The sequence below is a fragment of the Phoxinus phoxinus genome (assembly GCF_949152265.1).
Source record: "Phoxinus phoxinus genome assembly, chromosome: 5".
Lineage (NCBI taxonomy): Eukaryota > Metazoa > Chordata > Actinopteri > Cypriniformes > Leuciscidae > Phoxinus > Phoxinus phoxinus.
Window position 1 is genome coordinate 25,812,610 of NC_136880.1, and position 27,936 is coordinate 25,840,545.

Genomic DNA, 27,936 nt, shown 5'->3' on the forward strand with positions numbered 1-27,936 from the left:
AAAACAGTTGTGTGACTGTGGATCATCAAGGTAATGACACAGTAAAGAATCAAGGGTATGTAAACTTTTGAACATGGTCAATTTGTATAAATTCAGCTATCGTTTTATCTTGTGGACTATGTAAACATCTTTTATGTAATATCTTATTCAGGACAGTTCTAAATTAAAAATAACTTGCATTTTGTATGATCCAGCTCATAAATAAGTCCATCAGGCTTATTTAAACTACAGGTATGGGTTGGAAGTTGGAACTAAACTCTGCAGGGCTGTAGCCCTCCAGGAATTGAGTTTTGTACCCTTGATGTATGAGTTCTAGATCTGATATAGGGCAATTTGTTCAGCAGAGCGATGTAATGTTTGATATGATCATCATCCATGACTTTCAGGAATAACATGATGCAATTCATATAATGTACGATGCAGATTGCATCATTCATTATTTTGCCTAAAAAGCAAGTTCTGTCTGATAACTGTCTGGTTCATCTTCTCCCGACCTACAGGCAGAAATTGTAATCTGCCAAGCCTGTAGTAAGAACTATAAAATTACGGACCAACAAAGCAGAGCGGGGGGAGGGGAGGGGGGTGGTTATTAACTCATTTGAGAGACTATTGGCTTACCTAAGGAACATCACGGGACCCTTGCTGGACCCCATGCAGTTTGCATATCAAGCGAACGGGTCAGTGGATGATGCAGTCAACATGGGACTGCTTTATATCCTGCAACATCTGGACAAACCAGGAACTTATGTGAGGATCTTGTTTGAGGACTTCAGATTGGCTTTCAACACCATCATCCCAGCACTCCTCCAAAATAAATTAGCCCAGCTCTCTGTTCCTAGCTCTATCTGTCAATTGATCACCAGCTTTCTGACAGAAAGGCAACAGCGAGTGAGAATGGGGAAATTCACATCTAACACCTGCACAATCAGCGCTGGCGCCCCACAGGGATGGTATTCTCTCCCCCACTGCTCTTTTCCCTGTACACAAACAACTGCACCATCAAAGACCTTTCTGTCAAACTCCTGAAGTTTGCAGATGAGCGTACCGTTATCAGGCTCATATAAAATAGGGCGAGTCTTTACATATAGGCCGGAGGATGAACAGCTATCTTTTATGTTATGGTGAAGCCATAAAGAACAGAATTGTAGTACACTACAGTTCCTGTGCCCCTGAAGTGGGACAATCAAATTGACTCAATTGTGAAAAAGGCCCAGCAGAGGTTATACTTCCTTCACCAGCTGAGGAAGATCAACTTGCCCGCTGCTGATGCAGATACACAGCCGTCATTCAGTCTGTCCTCTGCACTTCAATAACTGTCTGGTTTGGCTCAGCTACAAAATCAGACATCAGAAGACTACAGATGACGGTTCAGACTGTTGAGAGGATTGTTGGTGCTCCTCTGCCCACTCTCCAAGAACTGTATACATCCAGAGTGAGAAAAAGGGCTCGGAAAATCACCATGGATCCCTCACATCCAAGCCACCTTCTCTTTGAACTTGTGGCATCTGGCCGGCACTACAGAGCAGCGAGCACCAGAACAGCCAGGCACAAGAAAAGTTCCTTCCCCCAGGCAATCTGCCTCATGAACATTAAATGTTCTCCCCACTGTGCAAAGATCAATATCACTTATATATATATGACAATACCCTACCTCATTCTCATTCCATTCTCTGTTTATTCTTTTCTTATCTGTTAGCACACCAGTACATACAAATGTGTCTATTTTTTATTTATTTAAATATATATACTGTTCACATATATCTTTATTTTAATTTTATTATCCGTGCACTGGAAGCTTGTTCTGTCACCAAAACAAATACCTTACCAAACATACTTGGCAATAAAGCTCTTTCTGATTCTGATTCTGTCCAAACCCAGTCATTGATTCATTTATAGATCCAGTCAAAGGTGTATTTTAGTCATTTCTGGATTAAATTGAACACTATTAAAAACATTAACACATTAAACACTTATCCTCCACCATTCCCATATACTGACCCAATACCATATCTTGAAAACTAGAGCAAATCAACCATTTTAAGCATAATCTTCATTCTCAGTGACCCAAAATTAGTAATGTTTGACAACAATTTTTTCAGAAGCATTTTGGCTGTGCAATCATTGCTTGTCATTCTCATGAGCATCATGCTTTAGCCCTTAGCTGTAGAGCCACCCTGCTGCTACAGTTTACACAACACGACCTGATAGAGAGAGCTGCCATATGTCGATGATTCAAACCTCACACAGCCTGACACCGAATTCTCTCAGGAGAAAAATATGTCTGTAAAAAACTGTAGTTGCTAGCTAAAATCTCAATATACCGCCCTTAATAATACTAAGAAAAACATTGCCGGGTCACTTCAAAACGGTTGCTTTAAGTGCAACTGTGCAAGTGGGTGTGATTATTATTAACTTGTGAATGTAAATATAGAGTGATTGATGTTTCATGTTTTAATCCAGCTTTTTAGGTATAAGCATTTGCATTCCTAGCGAGGAGTGTAGTCCAGCTGAAGAGAGATGAGCATTGGGTTTTGATTATCTTTACTGTGGTAACTATTTTTAGTGCTTGTATCACTTGCCAATCTCAGTAGTGGCCCTAGTGGGTCAGAGAGAAGAGAACATCTAGTCACAAACCTATAGGACTGAGTTTATACATCAGTTTAAATTATACAACATGTCTAAAAACTTAAACATAACAGAAAATTATTAACTATAGGCTAGAGCTTAGTCCGCTTTTGCATAGTTTGTGCTTACGGTTTAATAATCACTTGAAACTTAGCAAACATGCTAAGCAAACAAGCAAACACTATCACGGAAACTAAATAGACTGTGTAAACCTTAATTATACAATTTAATAATCAATTAAAAAGGAGTTTATACCTGTAAGATATTACACTGTAGCCACACTGGACAAGTGGTTTGAAAAATTGTTGGATGGATGATTCAGCTGAGGGTGCCATCTTCTGGCGAGACGCGACCATCACAGTGTATTATGGGTATTCGTTTTCACTTTATTTTGATGGTCCCTTTAGAGTGTTAGTAGAGTATTAGTAGACTGGTTGGGTTAGGGTAAGTGTAAATTCACATGAAGTTGCTGTCCTTAATGTTCATCAAACAATAACAAAGAGAAAATCCTTCACTAAAGTTTACTTATTATTTCATAGAGTGGAGACTGTGCAGGTTTTTATTTTGCATTTGATGACTTTATATCTGCACTTTCTTGAATATTATTGTTGGATAGATTTCGGTAACATTTAATATTGCCTTGTCAGATTTAAAAACACAGTTTGAAAGGAGACTAAGACAATACAGTGCTACTTTGTAAGCTCTGTAATAAACTTACTACTCCTAAAGTATCTCATGACATTGTACTTTACCCCCCTCTAAATACGCCTCTGAATGTTCACATCAGCACTGGGTTCTTCTTCTGTCATCCAGAAACAGGGATTTTTCTTCTGCTACACAGATGGCATGCAGCTCTTCGTGTCGTTCTAGCTGGACAACCCCACAGTGCACGGATCTCTGCGTACCTGGCAGGCCTGAGTAAAAGAACACCAACTTCAACTCAACCTAGCGGAGATAGAGCTTGTCATCTTCTCAGCTATAGCTTAGTGATTCAACGTCACAAAAAGAGACATAAAGGTCACACAGAAGAATGCTGTGAATGCTTTTGAATGTGACTGACAGCTGCCTTTAGTCTAAATAATTTTTAAAAATACTATTTCACAGCGTCTGCACTTCACTTTACTAACCATAAAAGAGATAATAGGTTAATAGACTATTTATAATAGATAATAGACCTATTAGAGGACATGAAATGTTGTGACTTTGATTGATTGATTGATTGATTGATTGATTGATTGATTGATTGATTGATTGATTGATTGATTGATTGATTGATTGATTGATTGATTGATTGATTGATAAAAAGTTAATTGTAGATCAATTACAGTAACATTCTTAATTCAAACGTGTAACATTCACGCGATCGCATACAATTAAGCGTCACACAATTTCCTATTGTTTCCTATTTCCTTCTTATTTCACAAGGCTCTTTGACTGATGTCCAAAATAATGTTGCACGCTCACATTATATATTTAAAAGCATTTGTTTGACTTTCAACACAATAACATAGCATCTCTGGAAAAAATATTAAATTATTATAATGTTGCAAATTATGATAATGGATGCACCATTGCATTTGGTTTTCCGCTTTACAACGTAGGCCTATCTATCTCCTGTTAGAAGAAATGTATGAAAACATAATGGAATGTTTGTTTCGGTTTCTCAATCACATTGACAGAATTTTTGCCTCCAGAAAACAATTTAAATATAATTGCATCACTTCTGCATTTATCAAAAGGAAGAAATCTAAGGTGCCAAAAGGATTCCGGGTGAGACTAGCTGTGATGGCAAGCTTCTGCCACAAGGGGTCTTCAGTGCTATTTTGCAATAATGTGGCAAAAACTGTTTAGGTTTTGTCAAAATAGGAGCTTGTGAATGAAAGACCATTGCTTTTTCGTTTTTAGTATTTCCCATACCAATCACAGAAATGAAGATTCAGAAGTAAAAAAGCACACTATCACCCGGTAGGCTAATTGATAAAATTGTAGGCTACTATATCTAATATTCCACAGATTTGTGCATGAAATGCAATATGTCTCTTTTCCTTCCTTTTTATTCCGTCTTCCTCCGCTCAAATCTCTCCGAAATCTTATCAGCAATGATGCCACTATGATAGCATGCATCCTCCAAAACAGGACACACTGGTGTAGAAACAATTTCCACTTAGACATTGCAAGTAAATTTCGCAAGCAATAACAAAGAAACAACAAGTAACACCTCAAATTAAACATGATATTTTTCACTGCCAGGGAGCCGTTTACTCGTGGAAAGAAATGGGAATGTCAGTGGATATATACCTTGACGTATGAGCTGGTCCCTCACCACACATTTAAACGGCAGTTCTTATTTCTTTGAAGTACATGGCCATATGAGCCGTGGTTTGAAGTGAGACCTTCATGGGCAAAAATCAATCATGATACAATCATGTAATGCGAGACCATAAAATGATTATGAACCTGCGAGGACCAGAGCAGCATATTTAGACACAATAATTAGGTCAGTTGTCGTAATAACTGATCCCAAAAGAATTCAATTGAGATTAATACACAGAGATCGTTTCAAGAGAGAAGCTCTTACATTTGAATACTGTGACACTTGGAGAAGCTACAAGGTCTAGTGCCTCATTCTCCATTTTGAGTCTGTAATGAGTGTGTATGAAATTGGCGAGAGCATGAAACATGTTGTGAAGGCAGTCGAGCCACATAGGGTGTGCGACTAATTGGCCAGAGAGGACGTGAAGAGTGAGGCTGAATGGCTGACTGATGATTTTATTAACTCTCTGCAGCTGGGCCCAATCCTGAGGTATACGAGGACTGCCCAAGAGGCCTCATCCAGTCTCCTGGGAAACTAACGGTAAGCGCATTGCTCAGAGGAGACCCCCCATTCTTCTAGTGTGGGAGAGGGGGGAAATAGGGGGAGGAGCTGTTTTTATTTTATTTTTTTGCCCCTTGCTTCAGTTCTCTGGTATGGCACATTTGGAGCAATGTGTGCTGAGATTTTGCAGGAGGGCTTTGCATTTATATTTAGTGCCCTGTTCCTGTCAGACAACATTGGATTTAAGTTATTCAAAAATACATTACAAATCAAGTCAAAAATGAGATAACGAGATAGCCTAATATTGCGTGAATGCTGTATGCTCTCCGCACATTGTACGTTCATTAAATACTTTCACTTCAAACTGACTAAATCCCAGTCTCAGCCCAGTTTGGCAGGGGGTCGAAATTCGGCACAACACCTGTTCTTGGGTAGAAACCTATACATAGAAGCGAGGCTGATAAAAATGTTAACATTAAACAAAAACTTTAGACGGAAGTCTTCGTGTTCTATAAAGATAGAGTGTGTCTGGATTTGGGTAATGTTGAACAAATGAACAAAAGTGGTTCAGAGAACAACAAATAATCCAAGACCAGAAACACTCATGGTCGCCCTATGATTCAAGGAAAATGCGAGATTCACTCAAGCGAGAAGCAGCAAGGAATGAGCGTGCGCCTGCGATGACGCGCTGACATGTTCTCACTGGAGGCGTAGTGCGCCATGTGCTGCTGCTGTTCGCTTGTGACGGGAAACATACCTAGACACAAAGGAGCGCATGGTCCAAATGCAGCCCCACCCCATACAAAAATAAACAAAGACCCTAAGCTTTATAACGTGGGTCCACATCAGACATTTGCTCCGAGAAGAAAACCTCAGTATCTAAAAGTACAGATAACGTCCAGCATGATGGAGCAGTCGATGCACATGCACAAAGAGAGGAGCGCGCGACTTAACCCTTGCGGTCGTGAACAGAACTAGTATAATCTGTCGCGTCTCTATCTCTTTTCTAGCACATTACGGGTTGATGACTGGAAATAAGCGGGGGTTAAGATGCTCTCCGTGTGTTTGTGTTAAAAAGTGGACCGCCTCCTCCCTCATTTCTGTCCCCTCCCTCAAGAAACCCCCTTCCCAGTAGCCTTTTGTGTTCACGGTGCCCTACACTGTCACTGCATTCCTGTTTCGATTACTATCCGCTCATCCGAGAGCTCTGTATTTGAGATCTTCATGAGAAAGTGGCCCAATTCCGAGGAAATTCCTCACATCTACTTCTGGGACTTTGCTACGTTGAGGAAATATAAGTGGAGTGTCCAGTCCCATTCATACTTTTATCCGATCACTTACCTTCAGCGGACGGGGGGGAAGTGAACACAAAGAAATATTGTACAAGCGTGAAATGGATTAAGTCGCATTGAGGAAAGCTGGAGCACCACAGACGAACGAAGCGACGGCGAAGGGGTCGGAGGGAGTCGATGAATTTCCAACATCAACGAGAAAGAGGTTAGATATCAGTGTCTGTCAATCGGATGGTGACCTAGCCTGCTCCTGGGAGCCCTTAAAAGCAGACATGCTGAAAGCTGACATGTAGAATCAAGATTTCGGGGCTGGTTCGTAGTAGGCTATATTTTTTTTACACATTAATTATAAAAAGTTCCTTATTACGCCGGGTGTTTCTGTACGACATCCAGAATAATTCATGACACCATTTCAGGAGAGGAGAGAGGTGTATGTGAGATGGTAACTGACCACGAGGACATTTTGAAATGCCAAATTTGAGAGAAGGGGGGAAAAACGAAAATAGCCTAGCCTAATTTACATTAAATGGGGCTTTCACATAGCCTAAGATATGCTAGGCTATTATATGCTAAAAGACAAATAAAAATGTTCCGTGAAATTGCGTATGCATGGTCTATTCAGCACAGATGATCTTCATCTTCCTTTTGAATGTAACATCTCCGTTGTAGCCATGTGTCAGACTCAGAGCATTGCTCAGTCAGAGCAGTTTCAGTACCGTGTAGTGGACAGCGCAGCTGGTACAGTAGATCAGTGATTAAAGGGTGGGAATTGTGGGGGGCGGGTGTGTTCGGGTGTGTTCTGTTCACCCAACCCCAGCACACACACAATCACACATAACCACAGGGGTCAAAACAAAACAAAAAAAAGATGGGGGCGAGGGAGGGGGGTCCTAAAATCGATGTATTCTTTTTATTAATAAGTGTACATTTAATATGCATTTGTAAACGTTTCAGTATCCAAAAAGTCATTTTAAAGTAGACAAAAGCTAAAACATAAAAGAGTGCACTAAATAGACGCTCATGAACAGAAGTTGCCTATGCCTGAGGAAGTAGCCATATGTCACAAGTTCGTCGCATACTGCTCTAGGACATCGACAAAGCATAAAGGCCCGTTCTCGCCTGGAACGATAACTGTAACAATAACGACAACTACATTTTTTATAATCGTTCTAGTCGACAATTTTGAGTCCACACCACAGCTAACGATTAGGACACAGAGGAACGATATCGTTGGAATCAATTGAAGTACTATTATGTTTTTCCAGCTGATGAAGAATAAAAATATTGACAGCCAATTAGAAACCATTGAGACAGCAGAAAGCAAGGAAAAAAGTTAATATTTTGTTACACATTTCTGAATCTATATAAAATGCAAACAATAAACACAACATAAATAATTAAATAATAAAGTTATAATTAATTGTATGTAGGCTACTTGACGTTGCATCTTGTTACAGCAAACAAAAAGAAAAAAGAAAAAAAGTATTAGCTATTTTAACCAACAAAAAATGTTAAATTCCCAAGGCGAAACTGATAAATTATTGAATTTGGTTTTTCAAAGCATGAATTTGCTAACATTAGGCTACACAACCCACAATATAACTGAAGTCCCTTCTTTCACTGCAGACATTTTGGGTTATATTAGATCTTGGGCATGGGCCCTGTGCAGACTCTCTTTCAGGTTCTTTTCAAGCATCTTTTTCCAGCGTCGAGTAAGGACCCACTAAAATGAGTTAAATAATCTCTCACTTTCTCTACTAGTACGTATTTATTCAGCACCAACTTCCCACCAGCTCAGACACATTGCTCGAGAGGCTCACAGACCGACTTGATTGCTGCTTTATTGCTAAGCTCTTTTTATTTGCCAGCCAATAGACTCCTTGACAGCACAGACTTGAGTCTGTTCATTCCCGGCCTTCTCCTTATCCCCCTCTCTCTTCAGAGACAAACAAAGTTGTGCAAGATAAATAGTCCCCTCTACCCTGAAAAGAGCCTTCTTTGTTTGTGCAGTGTGAGGCGTGGAAGCCGATGTGGCCACCATGTGTCACCCAACTTTCATTAGCTGTCCGCCTGGAGAGAGATGTGGCTATTCAAGCTAATGCATGCCATGTCAATAGTGAATTCCACTAGGCAACTCCAATAAGGGACGCCTAACTAAGTCACTAATCAGTTGTCTGGGTATGCAGAACTGACAATTTACAGTGCAAATATTCACATCACTGTTTTAATATGATACTAGGCAGTAGTATTAAATCACGATATTGACTGGTTATGCAGTCTACCTCATCAAATGGCACCACAATGCTGTAATATCATCCAAAACCGTTAATGTTGGACTGCAGTAATGTGTCCTAAAGCTCTGTTTTTGAACCCCTTAAAAGCTGTACCTGTAATTTAATAAGATCTTGAACAGTTAAATGATATTTTGCAGTACCATGGAACACAAAGCACTCCCCAAGCCAACTTGAGAGTTTTTTAGCGCAAAGACCAGTGGATTTTATTACATGCACAAGGGGTTGATGAGCCTGATATCACACAAAAAATCAATCAGTTCATGGAAGTTTTGTTCTATATATATTTACATAAACAACCCTACTGACGCTTTAATCAGTGTAATAAATTTACACTCTCTGAATGTGTCTACACATCCGCATCATATTTGCATGCTTAGCAAGACAACTTACAAACATGCCCAGTGATCCATTTACCAACCAGACTGATTTGAACACTTAACTATTCCAAGACCGTTTTAGGTTGAGCCAATTAAAAGTTGCAGGCTATTTAATACCACAAGCATAGACACTTACTTATCTTTTCAACAATATCTAAATATCATGTGTTTGATCTTATTCTGTCTTGACTGTATTCACTTTTAGATTTTACTCGGCCAAACCCCAAAATGATGTCTCCAAAAGACAAGCCCAAGAAGAAGCCTCCCAAAGACAGCATGACATTACTGCCATGTTTCTATTTTGTGGAGGTATGCTCTCACTGTATTTCAGTTGTTGTGGTGAAGCTTTAACAATCTCTACAAGCCTTCTTCATCCTGCCCTTAAACTGACGAAAAAAATTGCATGACATGTCACGCTCCACTGCCTTATCTTGTGAGGAGAGTCATCTACAGAATGCCATTTACATGTCGCTTTGAGTTACAATATAATGATGTGATGAATCTTATGAGCTTGTAAAATGAAATGTGCATCTTAGCTGTATAATTTGACATTTGTGAAGTTGACATATAACGACAAATGTGAAGTTGATATTTTAACACCATAGATGGCATTTATTTTACATATAGTGAGTCATAAGCTGGATAATGGAAAACATAAATGAAGGCGATGTCAAGTACCTCTTTAACCAGGGTTAAGAGATTTGAACAGGGTTTCAGCAAGGATTACTTGGGCTTAAACTGCTTTATTCCTTTTCAAGGAGATAATATTGATGTAAACATCTAAGAAAAATGATTGTGAAACATGAATGTAACTACGGTAGTTACCTCTAGACTTATCATTGTTATAATTTTGACTTGATTTACTTGTTTGAATGTCATTACAGTGGATTAAAAAATATATCAAACAAATTATATCAGAGCTTTTCTTAGAACTAACATCACTCTTTTGCTATTTTGAAATTAATTTAAATAACTGGTCTCAAGTTAAGTTTTCGCGGTTGTATAAAGTCAGTTGCTCTCAAGTTCACACAGGTGTCCTGGTTAGTATCACATGTGCAGTTCATCGAATTAGTATGAACTAGTGATGTTGCATATGACACCGAAGTGTCACGGTGGTCAAGTGCATTGCCTCCTTTTCGTCTCGTGTCTTTGTTTGTTTATGTGTGAGTGGGCGTTGTCCCGCTCACGTGTCTATCAGCGCTCCAGCTGATTACCATCATTATCACTCACAGCTGCAGCTCGTTCCATCTCCCATAAATACTCACCTCATTCTCTGTTTCAGTGTCGGATTGTTGTTTGTTCCTCTCCATGAGATCGGTCGTGTCTTGGGTTCCTTCTGTGTTTCCTGTTCCGTGTGGTATTCCTATTCACTTCACGTCGGCACCTGGATTGGATCAGCACTACTCACTTCACCTGCACTCGTCTGACCATCGGGTCCCTGCGTGAGCCTGAATCGCCAGCCTAGTGGATAGTGGACTGAGTACTTCTTTGTGTTCAATAAATATTCTGAGTACCTGCTTTTGCTTCCTGTGTTCCTCCCGTGACAGAACAATCCGACCACATCATGGAAGCAGCAGGTGGAACTTCAGCAACCATGGACGATTTTGTGCGCGCTAGCATTCAGAGGATGGATGCACAGGATCGGCATCAGGAGGAGGCAGCGCGTGCGATTCAGGCTCTCGTCTCGCAGGTGTCCGAGCTTACCCAGCGTTTTCAACAGCTGCAACCTCCCGCTGCGCCAGCTCCACCGCCTGTTCCTCCCACTCCACCAGTGCCCGCCTCCCAGTCGGAGCCCCGCTTACCCACTCCGGAACCATATTCTGGTGAGCCCAACTTCTGTCGTCCATTTCTTACACGTTGTGGCATGCATTTCGCCCTGCAGCCCAGAATCTTCGAGAGGGAGGAATCTAAGGTGGCCTTCGTACTCACGTTGCTGACTGGGAGAGCGGCACTATGGGGAACGGCGGTGTGGGAGAACCAGGAGACCTGCTGTTCCTCGTTCCAGGCACTCTCAGCCGAGATGAGGAGAGTGTTCGACCGTGCGGTTGCGGGGAGAGAGGCTGCCAGGGTCTTATCAGAACTGCGCCAGGGGGATCGTTCGGTGTCTGACTACGCCATCGAATTTAAGACCCTGGCGGCCGAGTGTCGCTGGAACGAGGAGGCGCAGTGGGATAGGTTCCTGCATGGGCTGGCCGACCGCGTCCAGAGGGAGATCTATGCCCTGGACCTGCCCACCTCCCTTAACAATCTTATGGATCTGGCCCTGAGGGTGGACTCTCGCCTAGCTCGGGTGGGACCACGAGCGCCATCAGACATGCCTCGCGGAGGTAGGGAACATCTACGGTCCAGTGGCATGGACGCGGCCGGTCCCTTCGATCACGAGCCTATGCAGGTGGGTAGAGCTCGGCTTTCCCGGGAGGAGAGGGAGAGGCGGAGGTCCCAAGGCCTTTGCTTGTATTGCGGCGGAGCGGGGCACTTTGCATTCGCCTGCCCGGTAAAAGGCCAAGCCCGATAGTAAGTTTGAGGCTACTATCGGGTGGGATCTCCGCCGAGAAGTCCTCATCCACATCCACCATCCTCCCGGTAAGACTCCGATGGTCTATCCACGATCACCCATGCACCGCACTGGTGGACTCCGGGGCAGAAGGTAATTTTATGGATCACTCTTTCGCGTTACAGTTTCAAATTCCCCTCAGAACACTTCCCCAGAGAATCACGGTACATGCTCTCAATGGACAGCCTCTTCCAGCCATTTCTCAGATCACGGAGGATCTCACACTCATCACCTCAGGAAACCACGCAGAAACCATTGCATTTTACATCATGGACTCTCAGCACACACCCATTGTTCTTGGTCATCCCTGGTTAGATCATCACAACCCACGCATTGACTGGAAACAGAGAACCATATCAGCCTGGAGCACTGAGTGTCATAAGTCTTGTCTTGTGTCTGCATGTTCTGTGGTGTCTGTTCCTGTGTTACAGGAGGAGGTGATGGATTTGTCAAACGTGCCCTCGGAGTACCGCGACCTGAGAGAAGTGTTCAGTAAGTCAAGGGCTGCTTCTCTTCCTCCGCATCGTCCCTACGACTGTGCTATAGATTTACTGCCAGGTACGTCTCCGCCTAAAGGCAAGATTTATTCACTCTCGGTTCCTGAGAGGCAGGCTATGGAGAAATATATTTCTGATTCTCTAGCTTCTGGGTTCATCCGATCTTCTTCATCTCCGGCGGGGGCGGGGTTTTTTTTTGTGGGGAAGAAGGACGGATCACTGCGACCTTGTATTGACTACCGGGGGCTGAACAACATCACGGTGAAGAATACTTATCCTTTGCCGCTGATGTCTTCAGCCTTCGAGAGGTTGCAGGGAGCGTCTCTCTTCACAAAATTAGACTTACGTAATGCTTATCATTTGGTCCGCATCAGGAAGGGGGATGAATGGAAGACTGCTTTTAACACCCCTAGAGGACACTTTGAATATTTGGTCATGCCCTTCGGGCTGTCCAATAGTCCAGCAGTCTTTCAGGCACTCGTCAATGACGTGCTGCGAGACATGATCGATCAGTTTATTTATGTTTACCTGGATGACATTCTGATTTTTTCTTCGTCTCTCCAGGAACATGTGCAGCACGTCCGACGAGTACTCCAAAGGTTGTTAGAGAATGGGCTTTTTGTCAAGGCGGAGAAATGCGTTTTTCATGCACAGTCGGTTCCTTTCTTAGGACACATCGTGTCGGCTGAGGGAATGCGTATGGATCCTGACAAAGTTAAGGCTGTGGTAGACTGGCCAAACCCAGATTCCCGTAAGGCCCTACAGAGGTTTCTGGGGTTCGCCAATTTCTACCGGCGTTTCATTCGCAACTTTAGCCAACTAGCCGCGCCTCTGACTGCCTTGACCTCCCCCAGAACTGCGTTCAGGTGGACAGAAGCAGCCGAAACTGCTTTTTCCAAACTCAAGAGCCGCTTTGTTTCGGCTCCCATTCTCATCGCCCCTGATCCTTCACGTCAGTTCGTGGTGGAGGTCGACGCGTCAGAGGTGGGGGTAGGCGCAGTTCTTTCCCAACGCTCTCCTTCAGACAACAAGATGCATCCGTGCGCGTTTTTGTCTCATCGTCTATCACCTGCTGAGTGTAATTACGACATTGGCAACAGGGAGTTGTTGGCAGTCAAGTTAGCCTTGGAAGAATGGCGCCACTGGTTAGAGGGGTCAGGGGTACCCTTTATGGTCTGGACCGATCATAAGAATTTGGAATATATTAGGACCGCCAAAAGGTTGAACTCCAGGCAGGCTCGGTGGGCACTTTTTTTCGGCCGTTTCGATTTTTCCCTCTCGTATCGTCCGGGTTCCAAAAACATCAAACCCGATTCTTTGTCGCGTATTTTTGATCGTTCCGAACACGCATCTACTCCCGAGCGCATTTTTCCTGAGAACTTAATTATCTCTGCGCTCACTTGGGAGGTCGAGTCGAGAGTCAAGCAGGCTCTAGAAGGGGTAACGCCTCCGATCCGGTGTCCTCCTAACCGTTTATTTGTGCCAGAGAAACTTCGTCCAGACGTCATTCAGTGGGGTCACTCTTCTAGTCTAGCCTGTCATCCAGGAGTTAGTCGTACTCTATTTGTAGTCAAGCAACGATTCTGGTGGCCGCTTATGGCTCGCGACGTTCACGATTTTGTTTTGGCTTGCTCAGTCTGTGCCATTGGCAAGGCGTCCAATCGACCCCCAGATGGGCTACTCCAACCGCTGTCGGTGCCTTCGAGACCCTGGTCCCATATCTCGCTAGATTTTGTTACCGCCCTCCCACCCTCCCAGGGTAACACGGTAGTTTTAACCGTGGTGGACCGGTTCTCGAAGGCAGCTCACTTTATTCCCTTGCCCAAATTGCCCTCAGCCAAGGAGACAGCGGTTGCAGTCGTTAATCATGTCTTTCGGTTACATGGCCTCCCGACAGACGTGGTTTCCGACAGGGGACCCCAATTCGTGTCCAAATTTTGGCGAGAGTTTTGTAAGCTGCTGGGGGCGACGGTCAGTCTGTCTTCGGGGTTCCACCCCCAGAGCAATGGTCAAACTGAGAGAGCCAACCAGGATTTGGAAAGAACTTTGCGATGTACGGCTGCGAAGAATCCTTCCTCCTGGTGTCAGCAACTGTCTATGGTGGAGTACGCCCACAATTCGTTGCCAGTATCGTCTTCGGGCCTTTCTCCTTTTAAGTGTAGTATAGGATACCAGCCACCTGTTTTTCCTAGTCTGGAATCCGAAGTCGCGGTCCCCTCTGCTCACGCCTTTGTCCAGAGGTGTCACCGCACATGGACGAGAGCCCGGGAGACTCTCCTCCGTGTACGGGCACGCACCAAGGCCAAGGCCGATCGCCACCGGTCTAGGCCTCCCGTATACGTCGTCGGTTCCAAAGTGTGGCTTTCTACCAAGAATATTCCGCTCCGCTCCGTGTCTAATAAATTAGCTCCTAAATTCATTGGCCCGTTTTCTGTCACCAAGATTGTTAGTCCGGTGGCAGTCCGCCTCAACCTTCCTCTAGCGTACAAGAGAATTCATCCGGTATTCCATGTGTCTAAAATTAAGCCCGTTTTCTTTTCTCGCATTAATCCGCCTGTCCCGGTTCCCCCACCGCCGCGTCTCGTAGATGGGGAACCATCCTATTCGGTCCGTCGCATTCTGGACTCTAGGCGGAGGGGACGCGGATTTCAGTACTTGGTGGACTGGGAAGGTTACGGTCCAGAGGAGAGAAGTTGGGTTCCTACCAGTGGCATCCTGGATCACTCTCTGATCGATGATTACAATCGACAGGTAAGGGAGTCTGGGAACGCCGTGAGGCGTTCCTAGAGGGAGGGGTACTGTCACGGTGGTCAAGTGCATTGCCTCCTTTTCGTCTCGTGTCTTTGTTTGTTTATGTGTGAGTGGGCGTTGTCCCGCTCACGTGTCTATCAGCGCTCCAGCTGATTACCATCATTATCACTCACAGCTGCAGCTCGTTCCATCTCCCATAAATACTCACCTCATTCTCTGTTTCAGTGTCGGATTGTTGTTTGTTCCTCTCCATGAGATCGGTCGTGTCTTGGGTTCCTTCTGTGTTTCCTGTTCCGTGTGGTATTCCTATTCACTTCACGTCGGCACCTGGATTGGATCAGCACTACTCACTTCACCTGCACTCGTCTGACCATCGGGTCCCTGCGTGAGCCTGAATCGCCAGCCTAGTGGATAGTGGACTGAGTACTTCTTTGTGTTCAATAAATATTCTGAGTACCTGCTTTTGCTTCCTGTGTTCCTCCCGTGACACGAAGCTTCGAAGCATGCATGTATCAAAACAATGGCACTGGCTTATTTTAAGATATGTCAGAGAGTCAGTGACATATATTTCAGTTAACACAGCTCAATCATGCATTTTAGTCTGAGTCTTGTCTGTGAAACCAGGGGTAAATATCCTAATTGAACTAAGGCATAATCCTGGCTTAATCAGCCCTGTCTTTGAAACCAGGCCAATATGTTTTTTGTTTTTAAAATATGCAGAGCGTCCACACTGTTTTTTTTGTTTTTGTTTTTCAAATAAATACCTTGGTTTGATATTTTGTTATTTAAAGCCAAGAAATTTATACATTTTTAAGCTTGGCTTAAGTGTTCAAATGTTTCGGGGGGCCACTGTATGCCTAATATTGTTGGCATGAATAATTCATGAATGTGTCCATGCAGTAATTGTTGACTGATTCCTCCCTCCATAATCCTCTCCTGTGCCACCTTTCCCATAACCCACCTATTCTTTCTCTCTCTCTATCTCAGCTGCCAATAGTGGCATCCTCCATGATCTCTCTTTACTTCTTGGAGCTGACAGACGTATTGCAGCCAGCCAAAGTTGGGTTCCGTTGCCATGACCGCACACTGAGCATGCCCTATGTGGAAACGGGAGACGAGCTCATCCCTCTGCTCATGCTGCTCAGCCTGGCCTTTGCTGGCCCTGCAGCGTCTGTGAGTGTTCATACTCTATTCATAAACAGCCTAACCTATTTATCCCAGTGTAGCTTCTGTGAAAATTATACAAAATCCTGTTACTCTATTCATTGATGCAATGTGGACAGTAACAGTGAAGTGCATAGAGTTTTAGCATCTTGTGAAAAGCATAATTAAATACTTGACAGATTGGATTTCTTATGATGCTTCAGGCAGCTCTCAATCTTCCGTGCATTTTTGGCTTAGATCATGCTGGGTGAAGCCTTGATGTACTGCATGCAGTCCAAACTGAAGATTCGCTCTGGTTCAGAAGGAAGTATCAATGCAGGAGGATGCAACTTCAACTCCTTCTTACGCAGAACTGTGCGCTTTGTGGGTATGTTAAGAGAGATCTCAAGTCTTGAAAATGGCAATCTAAATATGAAACAAATGCAATGATTATGTTATTCTGCAGGGAGAACTATGCATTATTCAATAGCCAATATACTGGACATGTATAGACTTAAATACAACATCTGAATAAGAAATATATTGAAATATAAATAATAGAATAAAAATAATGATTAAAAAAGTTTGGGGTCTGTAATATTTTTAATGTTTGTAAAGAGGTCACTTTATACCAAATTTTTATACAAAACCTGCATTTATTTGATCAAAAATACAGTAAAAAAACAGTTATAATGTGAAATATTTGTATTGAAAATATAACTGTTTTCAATTTTAATATATTTTAAATAATTTATGCCAAAGCTGAATCACAGTCACATGATCCTTCAGAACTCATTCTAATATGCGGATTTGCTGCTCAAGAAACATTTCTTATTATCAATGTTGAAAACAGTTGTGCTGCTAATATTTTTGTGGAAACTGTATTATATATTTTTTCAGGAGTCTTTGACGGATAGATAGTTCAAACGAACAGCATGTATTTCTCAAGTTCACATGTACCTGAAATCATACATAGTAAATTATGCGCATTTGGCGTACAGTCCGGGAGAGGGCTCCGAGCTCGGAATTTGGCCCAAACTCCCCCCTCCTTGACTGGGAAAGGAACCAGCCAAGAAAAAGTATCCTGATTGTATATTGTATCTATCAACATTAAAAAATGTAGTGTCCTCGGGTTCTTGAAAGGCGCTTTATAAATCAAACATATTATTATTATTGAGAGTGAGGCAATGGGGTGGTGGAGGGATGCTGTGAAACTGTCATGGGGCAGAGGTGAGTGCTTTATATATCAGCTTCCTGATTGGTTGGATTACCTGGACGTGCTCCTCCCAAACTTTGCTAAATAAACTTAAATTAGAAATCTTTAGTGACAAGGCCGTAACTATGTCTTCAAAAACATAGCACACTGTTGTTTGTGTGTGTGGGGGAGGGGGGTATTGTTTTATTGGTCTTTTTAATTAAAGGAATTAAATAAAGGATTCAAAGGGATTAAAGGGGATTAAGAAGTTCCAGGTCTATTGTTATGAAGTTGGCTAATCAATTTAAATGATTTAAAAATATGCACACATTCACTCTTATTTCGAATGTCTAATATGTAAAAAACGGAGAACGTTTCTTGTCTCGTCACATTCAGTAATGAATTAGCCTACATAAATAATTTAAATAATGGCATATTTTCAATTCTAAATGGTGAGATTTCATTAAAAAAGTTGACTAGTTTGCATCACTGGATATTACTGTCGGTCTTCTGAACATTTCTATTGTAAAACAGGTGTCAGATATTAAATGTTTAGCTACGTACATCTCACTACACAATCTTTAACTGCTAAAACTGAAGCAACGCGTTGGAATTTACGCTCATCTTCTCTGAAAAGTAAGGCTCGCCTACGTTGATTTGATTGGCCATCTCAATCATTCTTACAGTGACGAGCACAAAAAATGAGACAGACCAGCTAAAAGTGTAACTTTTAAAACTTTTTATCATCCGAACATCAAACAGAGCTGTGCGTAGGCTAATGGAGGAGAGCAGAGCAGCATCAAGAAACAATTTGGCCATTTCTAATTATTGGGGAGGACTTGTCCCTCTTAATGTCTGTTATGTAATGTGTTTTAATAGTTTTAATAGTGACATTTTATATGGAGAAATGTACAAAGATATTTCAGGTATTTCTCAGTCCCTCTCATATGCATTTCTGATTTTATATCTAAGCTGACCTACAAATCATCTCATAAACGACCAATCAATATGTTATAGAAACATCTGGAAGTTTACCTGACAACTTGTGTCATAAATAAAAAATCTAAAACAAATTTGTCGAGTATACTCAACATTTTGAATAAAGAGATTAAGGGTACAGTTAAAATGAAATAATACCCATTTGAATGGTACTTGTATACACAAAACAGCTTTAAATGATAACTTGAGGAGAACAATTTGATGGTCCACTAGGTCTCTTATTCTTGGTTTTTATACTTGGGACTTGGGACCTCCTCTGACTTTTGACATTCATTATTCATACACTCGACCGCATTCAGACATTTTTACAGGTTTGTCTATTTTGGTAGAGGCATATGTTCGAGTGTTGGCTATGTAAGACTCACGCAGACAAACAAAAACAAGCCTGGCTCTGTTCAGACGGTTCCACACTGACAGTTTCTCGTCCCCTTACAGGTGTTCATGTGTTTGGGCTGTGCGCCACTGCATTGGTGACTGACGTTATCCAGCTGGCAACTGGCTATCATACTCCCTTCTTCCTAACTGTGTGCAAACCCAACTACACACTGCCGGGCGTGGCCTGTGATAAGAACCCCTACATAACCCAGGACATCTGCTCAGGCCGGGACCAGTATGCCATCCTGTCAGCAAGGTGAATACACATAAACAACACCATGCTTTCTCACATATGACTGGGTAAATTTATGTTGTTCCTGCATTTAGGCTATTACATGATTTGCATATTTGCATATAACTGCTAAAAAAACACATTGCATATAAATAAACAGCACTATCCATATGAGCAATTTGTCCCCCTAGTGTTCCGTATCCAATGTGTGGGCTAAACAAGATGAAAAATAGAGGTTCTTTATGTTTATTTAAATGTTTTAGTTTCTATCCCATTGCAATGTTTTCCAACAAGGATTACGAATGGATTTGTCCTCAAATCATTGTCAGGAGGCACATAGAACAAGGAAGCTATGGAACAGAAATGACATTGTGTTTTGCTCACTGAAGTGTGGTACATTCCTTCTGCATCTCTTTCTTGGCTCATTTACATTTTTTCCTCACATGCTAAAACTCTTGGCTGTGCTCTTTTTTTTTTCTTTTTTTTTTTTTGATTATTCATGTGATGCGTTACTGAATTAATATTTTCCTCTTTTTTTCTATCTGTCTAATCAGGAAAACTTTCCCCTCCCAGCACGCCACTCTGTCTGGGTTTGCAGCTGTCTACATCTCCGTAAGCATTTCTCTGTACTTCTCTCAGGGCACTTTGATTTCACTTTGATGTAAAATACTTGTTATTTTGAATACCATGCCACTGTGATTATTGAGCTATCACTGTTATTAGAAGGATCCGGCATCAGCATTAAGCACCGTAGAACCGTGTCAACTGTTGAGTGACCTCTACTGATGGAGTGCAGAGTATATAGGCCACAGTCAGCTTGGTGTCTCCCAGCTGTAGAGCTAGAGATGCTCATTAGTCTTCTTTTGTTAGCTATGCCTCGTTGAACTCAATGTGGGATTCCAACTGTTAATGAAGTCATTCTCTCTGGACTGTGAAGAGAAACATTCAAGCTGCTGTAACTACATTTGGAGTATTTTAGTTAATTATAATTGGAAATTAATGTTATCCTGTAGAATCTAATTGGCTGACCGTACTTTAAAAGCATGAAAACTGGTTGTTGTAAAAAAAAAAAAAGAAACTGAGGGCTTTAACTCAAGTAAAGTGGACTAGGTATTGCATGTCTTTTCCCATGGAAGTACAAGCATCTTCTTAAATAGCAAACTTAAACCATGTAAGTAAAATGAAGTAGCTGCAAGTAGATTTAACTTGTAAGTTCTATGATTAAAGCGTCACTATTTTTACTAGATTATATTGAATTAGCTCTAAATTATATTAAAAATATAATATTATGACATCTACTTTAGGGTTTACAATGTATCAAGAATAGCAAAAAAAAAACTTTAGGGTAAAAAAAGTGTTCATTTGAGAAAGCTGTTTGGGGTCATTTCATATTTTTGGGGTTTTACTAGAGCAGTTGTTATTGTTGTGACACTCGTGTTTCTCTACTCAGATGTACTTCAATGCCGCCATCTCAGACAGCACCAAGCTATTGAAGCCTGTGTTGGTGTTTGCATTTGCCATAGCTGCAGCCCTGGCAAGTCTGACCCAAATCACCCAGTATCGAAGCCACCCGATTGACGTCTACGTGGGTTTTGTGATTGGGGCTGGCATCGCTGTTTATCTAGTGAGTCTTTAATTGTTTTGTAGTTTGCTTCTCCGAACAATTTTTGCTTTGACAGCTTCAATTTTAGGTTAGCTGAGGATATCAAGACTTATTTATCTTCCTTCTTTCACTCTTTTCTAATCTTTTGACTGCAAGCTCTATATTTAGGATTTCTATTCTATTAGAGGAAGACAAATCCTTCAGGATTCATCAGGGACAATTTCACAGCTCCTTTTCACTCTCTCCATGTCATCTCTTTGCTTCGTCTCTTTTCTCTGATATGCTTTTGTGTTATAATCTCCATAACCAGTCAAGTGGGTTGAAACAATTTCAGAAAGTATAATTTACATTAAAATAGATAATAGGTAAAAGGAAAAAAATCAATAGCCAAAAAATTAAAAATTAAATGCAACTTTAAAAGTCTTTAAGCTCTGTATAATGTATGAACAGTAAGTGTTTTGCTTTTACACTACATGACCGAAAGTATGTGGTTGTCTAACTAATGGGTTTGGCTATTTCAGCTACATCCTTTACAAACATAAAATCATAATACAGCCATACAATCTCCTCAGACAAACATTTATAATAGAATGGGGTGCAAAGAAACTGAAAACACACTCCTGGGCAAAAATAAAAAGGTCCAACATGGCTGAACACTAATCTTTTAATTGTCTTAACCACCAATTAATTAGCTCAATTTAAGCAAATGCACTATTAAAAAGCCATTGCTGTCTCAGAAAAACAAGGACAGAATGAAGTTTTTGGCAGAATATGGGAGTGTGGATGAATCACAATGAAGCACTAGTTGTATGGTGATGCTCCAGAGCGAAGTCTTCTAAAAATCTGTTCAGAAATATAATAATAAATGCATCTCTACCACAGTGAAGCTTGGAGGAAGAGCTGCCATTGTGTAAGGAGCCTTTTTAGCTGCTGGTATTGGTGAGCTACTTCAATTTGAAAAGTCATTTAATGCTTTGGATTACAGGAGAATATTGCAAAATGGCTTGCTTCCCAGAGGAATTTGGTATTTTCCAAAAAGACAATGCTCCTGAAAATTGCCTGACATCTAGGCCTACATGAACAATTTACAGTTGGTTTTATGACTGCAAGTCATTCTCTTCAAATGCTATTGTAGTTATAAACGTGTGTACCGATGTCTTATGTAACTTTAGAGACGGTCCCTAAATCTCCGAATATCGAATATCCAGTGTCAAGCCAACTTTATGCCAGTATTTCACTGGGAATTGCTTAGCGTGAAACTTTGTGCGTTACGTTCATAATCTGAGTCCACTTGCCTGTTCCTATATCTAGTATAGCCTACATCCCTAATAATGTGCGAGTTTGGTCTTTTATATCACTGTATTAGTCCATTAAGCGTTAAGTGTCCTGTCCGCAATTCCCCAAGGGGAATCCTGGAGAATAAGTATTGAGGGAATCCCCAGTTCTGCAGCATAGCAGCGATATAAAGTTATAGAAAACTAAACAACCGAGAGAAATATATGGACAAAGACAAGGACTGACTGAACAGAATAGAACTAAATACAAACACAGTTGAACACTGATAAATGGGACACAGGTGATACAAATGACTAAACAGGTGACAAAACTAAACTGATAACGAGAGTAAGATACAAATGAGTGGCGGGAAAACAGAACAAAGGAAGACATGTGACTAAAGAAAACAAGACTCCGACAGAACACAACAGTGGACACAGTGTTAATGCAATGCATATTTTTTCAAGTAGGCCTAGTGCAATTCAACAAGCTTTTTTGTTTCAAAAACATTTATCATTATTTTACTTCCACTCCTGCCAAAATTGCAAAGACAACCAAGAAATGGCTTGAGAACAAGTCCATCAGGCTCATATTTTCGCCTGGTCAGAGTCCAGATTTGAACCCTATAGTGAATATTTGGTCTCACATTAAACTCAAATAAACTGGGAGACAGATAGAACATTAAATTTGGCAAAAAAGTTAAATAAAAGTTTAAATAAACTAAGACTAAAAATCTCTGAAAAAACTAAAGCCAAACTAGTTATGAAACTGAAACTGAAATAAAAACTGATTTAAACTTCTAAACCATGGACAACCCTGCTCTATAAAGGCAAAATATAACTGCACACTTACTTCAGCATTTTATTTTTTCAGGCGTTTCCACAACAGACCTTTGTTAATCCTGCTCTAACACACCTTCCTATTTTCAAGTAATCCTGAACACCCTGATTTTGTAATCGCCGCAGGAAGTAAACAATAATAACATTTTTAGAGGAAAAACTTCCTACAAAAAAAGCTGTAATAGAAGCAAGGACCAACTCCCTATTAATGCCCAATGTTCTGAAATTAAATATTCAATAAGCACATATGGGTGTAGTGTTTAGTTGTCTACATACTTTTGGTGTATGTGCAATCTAATTCACTTGACATCATGTTGTAAAAATGTCCGATTGATTAGTGGACTCTCATTAACCTTACAATAACAATTGTTTCTCATATTCCAGGCACTATATGCGGTTGGAAACTTTAGGTCACATGAAGAGGCCTCCCCTAGGCCATTGAAGCAACCCCATCCTCCACAAAAAGATCCTCTAAGAGAACTGACACAGCGTGGCCATGACTCTGTGTATCAAAAGGCCCATGCTTCTGAGAGCAACGATGAGCTATCAGCCCCGCCTCATGTTGCTGGCCTGAACCGCAAGGTGCGTCGAGAGAAAGCCTCAATGGGCAGCCTGAAGAGAGCTAGTGCAGATGTCGAGCTCTTGGCTCCTCGCAGCCCGATGGGGAAGGAGACCATGGTGACCTTCAGTAACACACTGCCCCGTGCTTACACCAACGCTATGGAGGAGCCTGCTCAGCGTCACATGACCTTTCACGTGCCGATGGACTCTCAGCGTTCTAAACAGCTGGTGTCCGAATGGAAGCAGAAATCAATGGAGATGCGCAGTCTTAGCCTTAGGGATGAGGAGGAAGAGGGAGCAACTGCGGAGGGAGTTGATGGAGTTGAGGAGGAAGCTTCAGAGGAGCTGGGCATGCCGTCCTCCCTTTATCCTACTGTGCAAGCCAACAGGGGTGCAACGACAGCAGCAGGTGGTTCCAGGGTGATGATACCTCAGAGGCCCGGTGCACCACAGTTGGTTCATATCCCAGAGGAAGCCACCAGACCACCACCAGTGTCACCTAAAAGCGTCACCACAAGGGCTAAATGGCTGTCCATGACAGAGAAAGGAGGTCCAGTACCAGCTGCCACGCCAGAACCCCCACGACTGCCCAACCAGCCAAGGGTTATGCAGGTCATTGCCATGTCTAAGCAACACGGTCCAGTTACCATCACCACACCAAAGTCCTCTGAGACCGCCTCGTCCTGTGCTACCTCCAGCACAGGTTCAGAGTCTCCGTACTACCGCATCCCATCGGAGCCAGACAGAAGCAGCATCGTCACGGTAGACGCTCATGCTCCTCATCACCCAGTGGTCCGTCTGTCTTCAGGCAACGGGAACACCTGGGACTGGAGAAGCACCTCCAATGGTAGCACCGAGGTCCATGAGACTAGTCGGACACTGCCCAGGCTGGAATGTGTGCGTGATTATCGTCCCATGAAAACAGACTCCCTCTGTTCCTCTACCAGCGAGCCCGACCCAGGGATCCTGCCTCCGCCACCTCATCCTGACCTGCTCTTGGACAGCAGTCTCAGCCGAGATTCCTCACTTCACCGTAACTCCTCAATCTCAGCTAAAGACTGGGAGCCCGGACACCCTCACCCAGAACCGGACCACTTCTTTAAGAACTTGCAAACAAACAGACAATTTAAAGACTGAGAATGGGTTTTTGGGGGTTTTTTTTGGGAGGACTCCAATGTGAATAATTGTGTTTTCAGTGGATGGTGAGAGAATACAGCCTTCTTGGTTATCTCACATTGAGCATCTGGGGTGGATTAGTGCAGTGGAGCACCAAGAGGATCACACAGACTTGAGGAGGCTGTTCAGTGTACATGCACAAACTGTGAGGACCCACAAACAAAATCAAGTTGTAATTAATACATGTATTAAGGGTTTATGCTCTTTTACATCTTTACAATTTTACAGTGCAGAAAATGTTTCCTCTTTCAAGATCAAGCCAAGTTCACATATGCCAAGACCAAACAACCAACCAACCATATTTACATTTTTATTTGAGGTTTCATTCATACACAATGATTTACATTGTATTGTACAAGAGGAAATCATGTTACAATTCTCTAACGACTCACTGGGGACAGATTTATTGTGGGAATAATGGCTTTGCTGTGTATGGAATCAGTTTTAAGTAGGCCTAGTCACTTTCTCCTTTTTATACTAAAATATGAAGTACTGTTCCTTGTTTGTGCGTGTTGCATGTGTGTTTATTTATGTGTCTTCTAGACCTTGGATGGACTGTTACATATCAGCAGGGATGGCCTCTTTCATTTTGCTGCCCAATGTTAAGGTTTTTGTAACAAACTTTGAAAAATAAAATTGTAATAATACTATGTGCTTTTAGTCAGTGAATTCTGATAATTGTTTTGTGTCAAAATCAACTGAAAAACAAGTGATTGTGTTTATTGCTTTTTTCCCTACACTTTCATAAATTTATATTCAGACAGTTTTGATGGATTATCATTTCACAGTGATAAATAATTTAGTTTTATAATTGTTTCAGAACATCAACATCCCATGGTTGCCTAACAATAGAGTCTGCATTAGTATATTTTATATAATAGTTAAACAATGTTCAATCATTTATTTTTTAGGGAACCACATGTAACGTGTGTGAGTACATGAGTACATTAAAAATGAATAGGAATTAAAACACATTTTATGGGGAATTTTCATAGACATCATGATTTTTATACAATACAAACTGTATATTCTATCCCCTAAACCCAACCGTATACCACTAAACACAGCCCTCACAGAAACCTTTACTAATGTTTTACATTTTCAACAAAAAAAAAGTAAAGACATGATATATTTTAATGAATTCTCCAAAGAGATGACTAGACATATAATAAACATGACTGTATTCTTTAACAGATAATGAATTAGAGCCTTTGAAGACACAAATATCTTCAAAGAGGCCTATCTAAAGAAAGGACTGTCATTATTAAAACAGTTGAAGAGAATGCCGTGTCGCGTGACATGTCTGTTTTAAAGACAGTGATCAAATCATATACTCATTTCAAAATAGTACATTAAACATTCAGTGCCCTGGGCCAAGTCAGACTGTGACTCAATATTGCAGCTCTACAAGAAGAGTGAATGTTCCCTTAGTGGGTCATAAGAGCTGCAGCCCAGGCTGGCATGACTGTTCCAGCGCAGAAGAAAAAGGCAGGAAATTGAGCTTTTGACAGCAATGGGGAAATATATTTTTATTTTTTGTTCTTTTGGAGATGTATAAAGATGGAAGATTAGCAGGAAGATGACTTTAAAACTGTTATGTTTTCCAATATCAAGTGATTGAGGAGACATTTATAGTATCCTGCAAGTCAAGACCACACCTGTTCTATCAATCAAGACCACAACTGTCATGCAGGACACAATGTTTAGGGGTTCTGGACTAGAGATCAATGGTGTATAATTAAGGAATTTAGACCAAGTAGACCAAATCAATGAGATGGAATTATTCATGTTACAATTAATGTCAGACTAAGTTCTCTATGTAGTTTTGAATGGTTACTCTGACATGAACAGTACATGATTAAGTGTAGATGGTGAAGAAGTGTATTCAGCAGCTAATTTAATTAGGTTAAATATGAATACTTTTTGATGGTTGTGATGGTTATTAAACGGCCATTGTTTTATAAATTGTTTTAGGGTAAGACAACAGTTGTTCGCTCACATTGTTGGACATTTTACTTCATGCCACAAAAGACACAGTATTCCTGGAAGAAGCATCTCTGTGACCTAGAAGAAGTTCTTGCAGGATGTGGATTACTCATTTATCAAAGGAAATGAAGCATAAGGTGAAGAACCTTGACTTATTAATCGACAGATTAATCCAAATGGAGAAGCTGGCACAAATTACATGAGCACAGATGGAAAGGTAACAAGTTGTGCTGTCCCTCATTTTGCTTCTATAACAAAAGGCATTAATGTTCATACTATTATAGTGAATGTGAGAAAGCATTTAAGCTTAGCTTTAGCTTCTCAAATGCTTCCTCACATTTCTCTAATCAGTTTCCTATTTATCAAGAGTGCACTGTGTGAATATATATGAGAAGGTCTGAGAATCTTCATACTGCTTTCACTTGCACTAGCTCTTCAGAACAAATTAATAAAATTGTATTTAGGAGTGACAAGTATACAACACAAAAACTGAAATTACAGTGATTTGGAAAAAGCAACTTGACTTGGCCTGCTCTCATTTACATACTGGCATTTCAGTCGCAATACACAGTGTAGGCGATCTGAATGGTGATTTGAGCATGAGTGAAATGATTTGAATTTGCTTGCAGATGCATGAAGATTTTAAATAGTTATGTCGCTGTGAGCATATCCTGCAGACTGATGCTCTGACACGGTTACACTGTTCTTACAACAGATCATTGGGAAGACTGTTGCTTGTTTATGTGTTCATGTTGTGCATTCACAGGCAGATAGAAAGAGAGGTAAAGTCAGCATGAATTGTTCTTGAATGGCCTAAACATCACTTGCATTATTGCTGCTACTGCTCAAAGGCTCACCGGCGGTGCTTCTTTCATTTCAATCAATCAGTTTGTAAAGAGTGAGATATGTGGCCTCTACAGACACTTCTCACTGAACAGGCCAGCAGGGGTTTCTATAAAATCTATAAAATAATGCATGTTTTTTTGTTTATTCAAAATGTCATTAAATGAGTCATAGCTGTCTGTAAGAGGAAACTAAGTTTTATGCTGAAAAAAGATAGCTTGTCAAATTAAATTTGCCCACATCAAAAAATATAATTTCACATAATTTTTCGCCGCATTTCATGTGTGGGGCTCTATAGAAACTCTACATTTCAAATGTAACAAATAGATTTTCCATATTTCTATGGCTGTGTTTTTTTATGTTTTTTTTCTTCAGTTTAGGGGGAAAAAACACAAAATATAACTTGGTCTATTGATTTTTTTTGTCCAGTTTTTACTTTCTCATACTTCACAGTAAAGAAAATATAAATTAATTGATTTTATTCAAGTCAAAAATATTATTCAA

At 41.2% G+C, this 27,936-nt stretch overlaps 1 protein-coding gene across 1 annotated transcript; it reads left to right on the forward strand.

The window, feature by feature from the left end:
- The first annotated feature begins 6,571 nt into the window (after nt 1–6,571).
- Nucleotides 6,572–25,303, forward strand: plppr3a (phospholipid phosphatase related 3a). Its single transcript, XM_079612054.1, has 8 exons — nt 6,572–6,937; nt 9,609–9,712; nt 16,193–16,378; nt 16,607–16,736; nt 18,978–19,173; nt 19,704–19,761; nt 20,600–20,773; nt 23,251–25,303. Exons 1-8 carry the CDS (start codon nt 6,910–6,912, stop codon nt 24,562–24,564), a joined length of 2,190 nt encoding a protein of 729 aa, XP_079468180.1. The 5' UTR covers nt 6,572–6,909; the 3' UTR covers nt 24,565–25,303.
- The last annotated feature ends 2,633 nt before the right edge of the window (nt 25,304–27,936 follow it).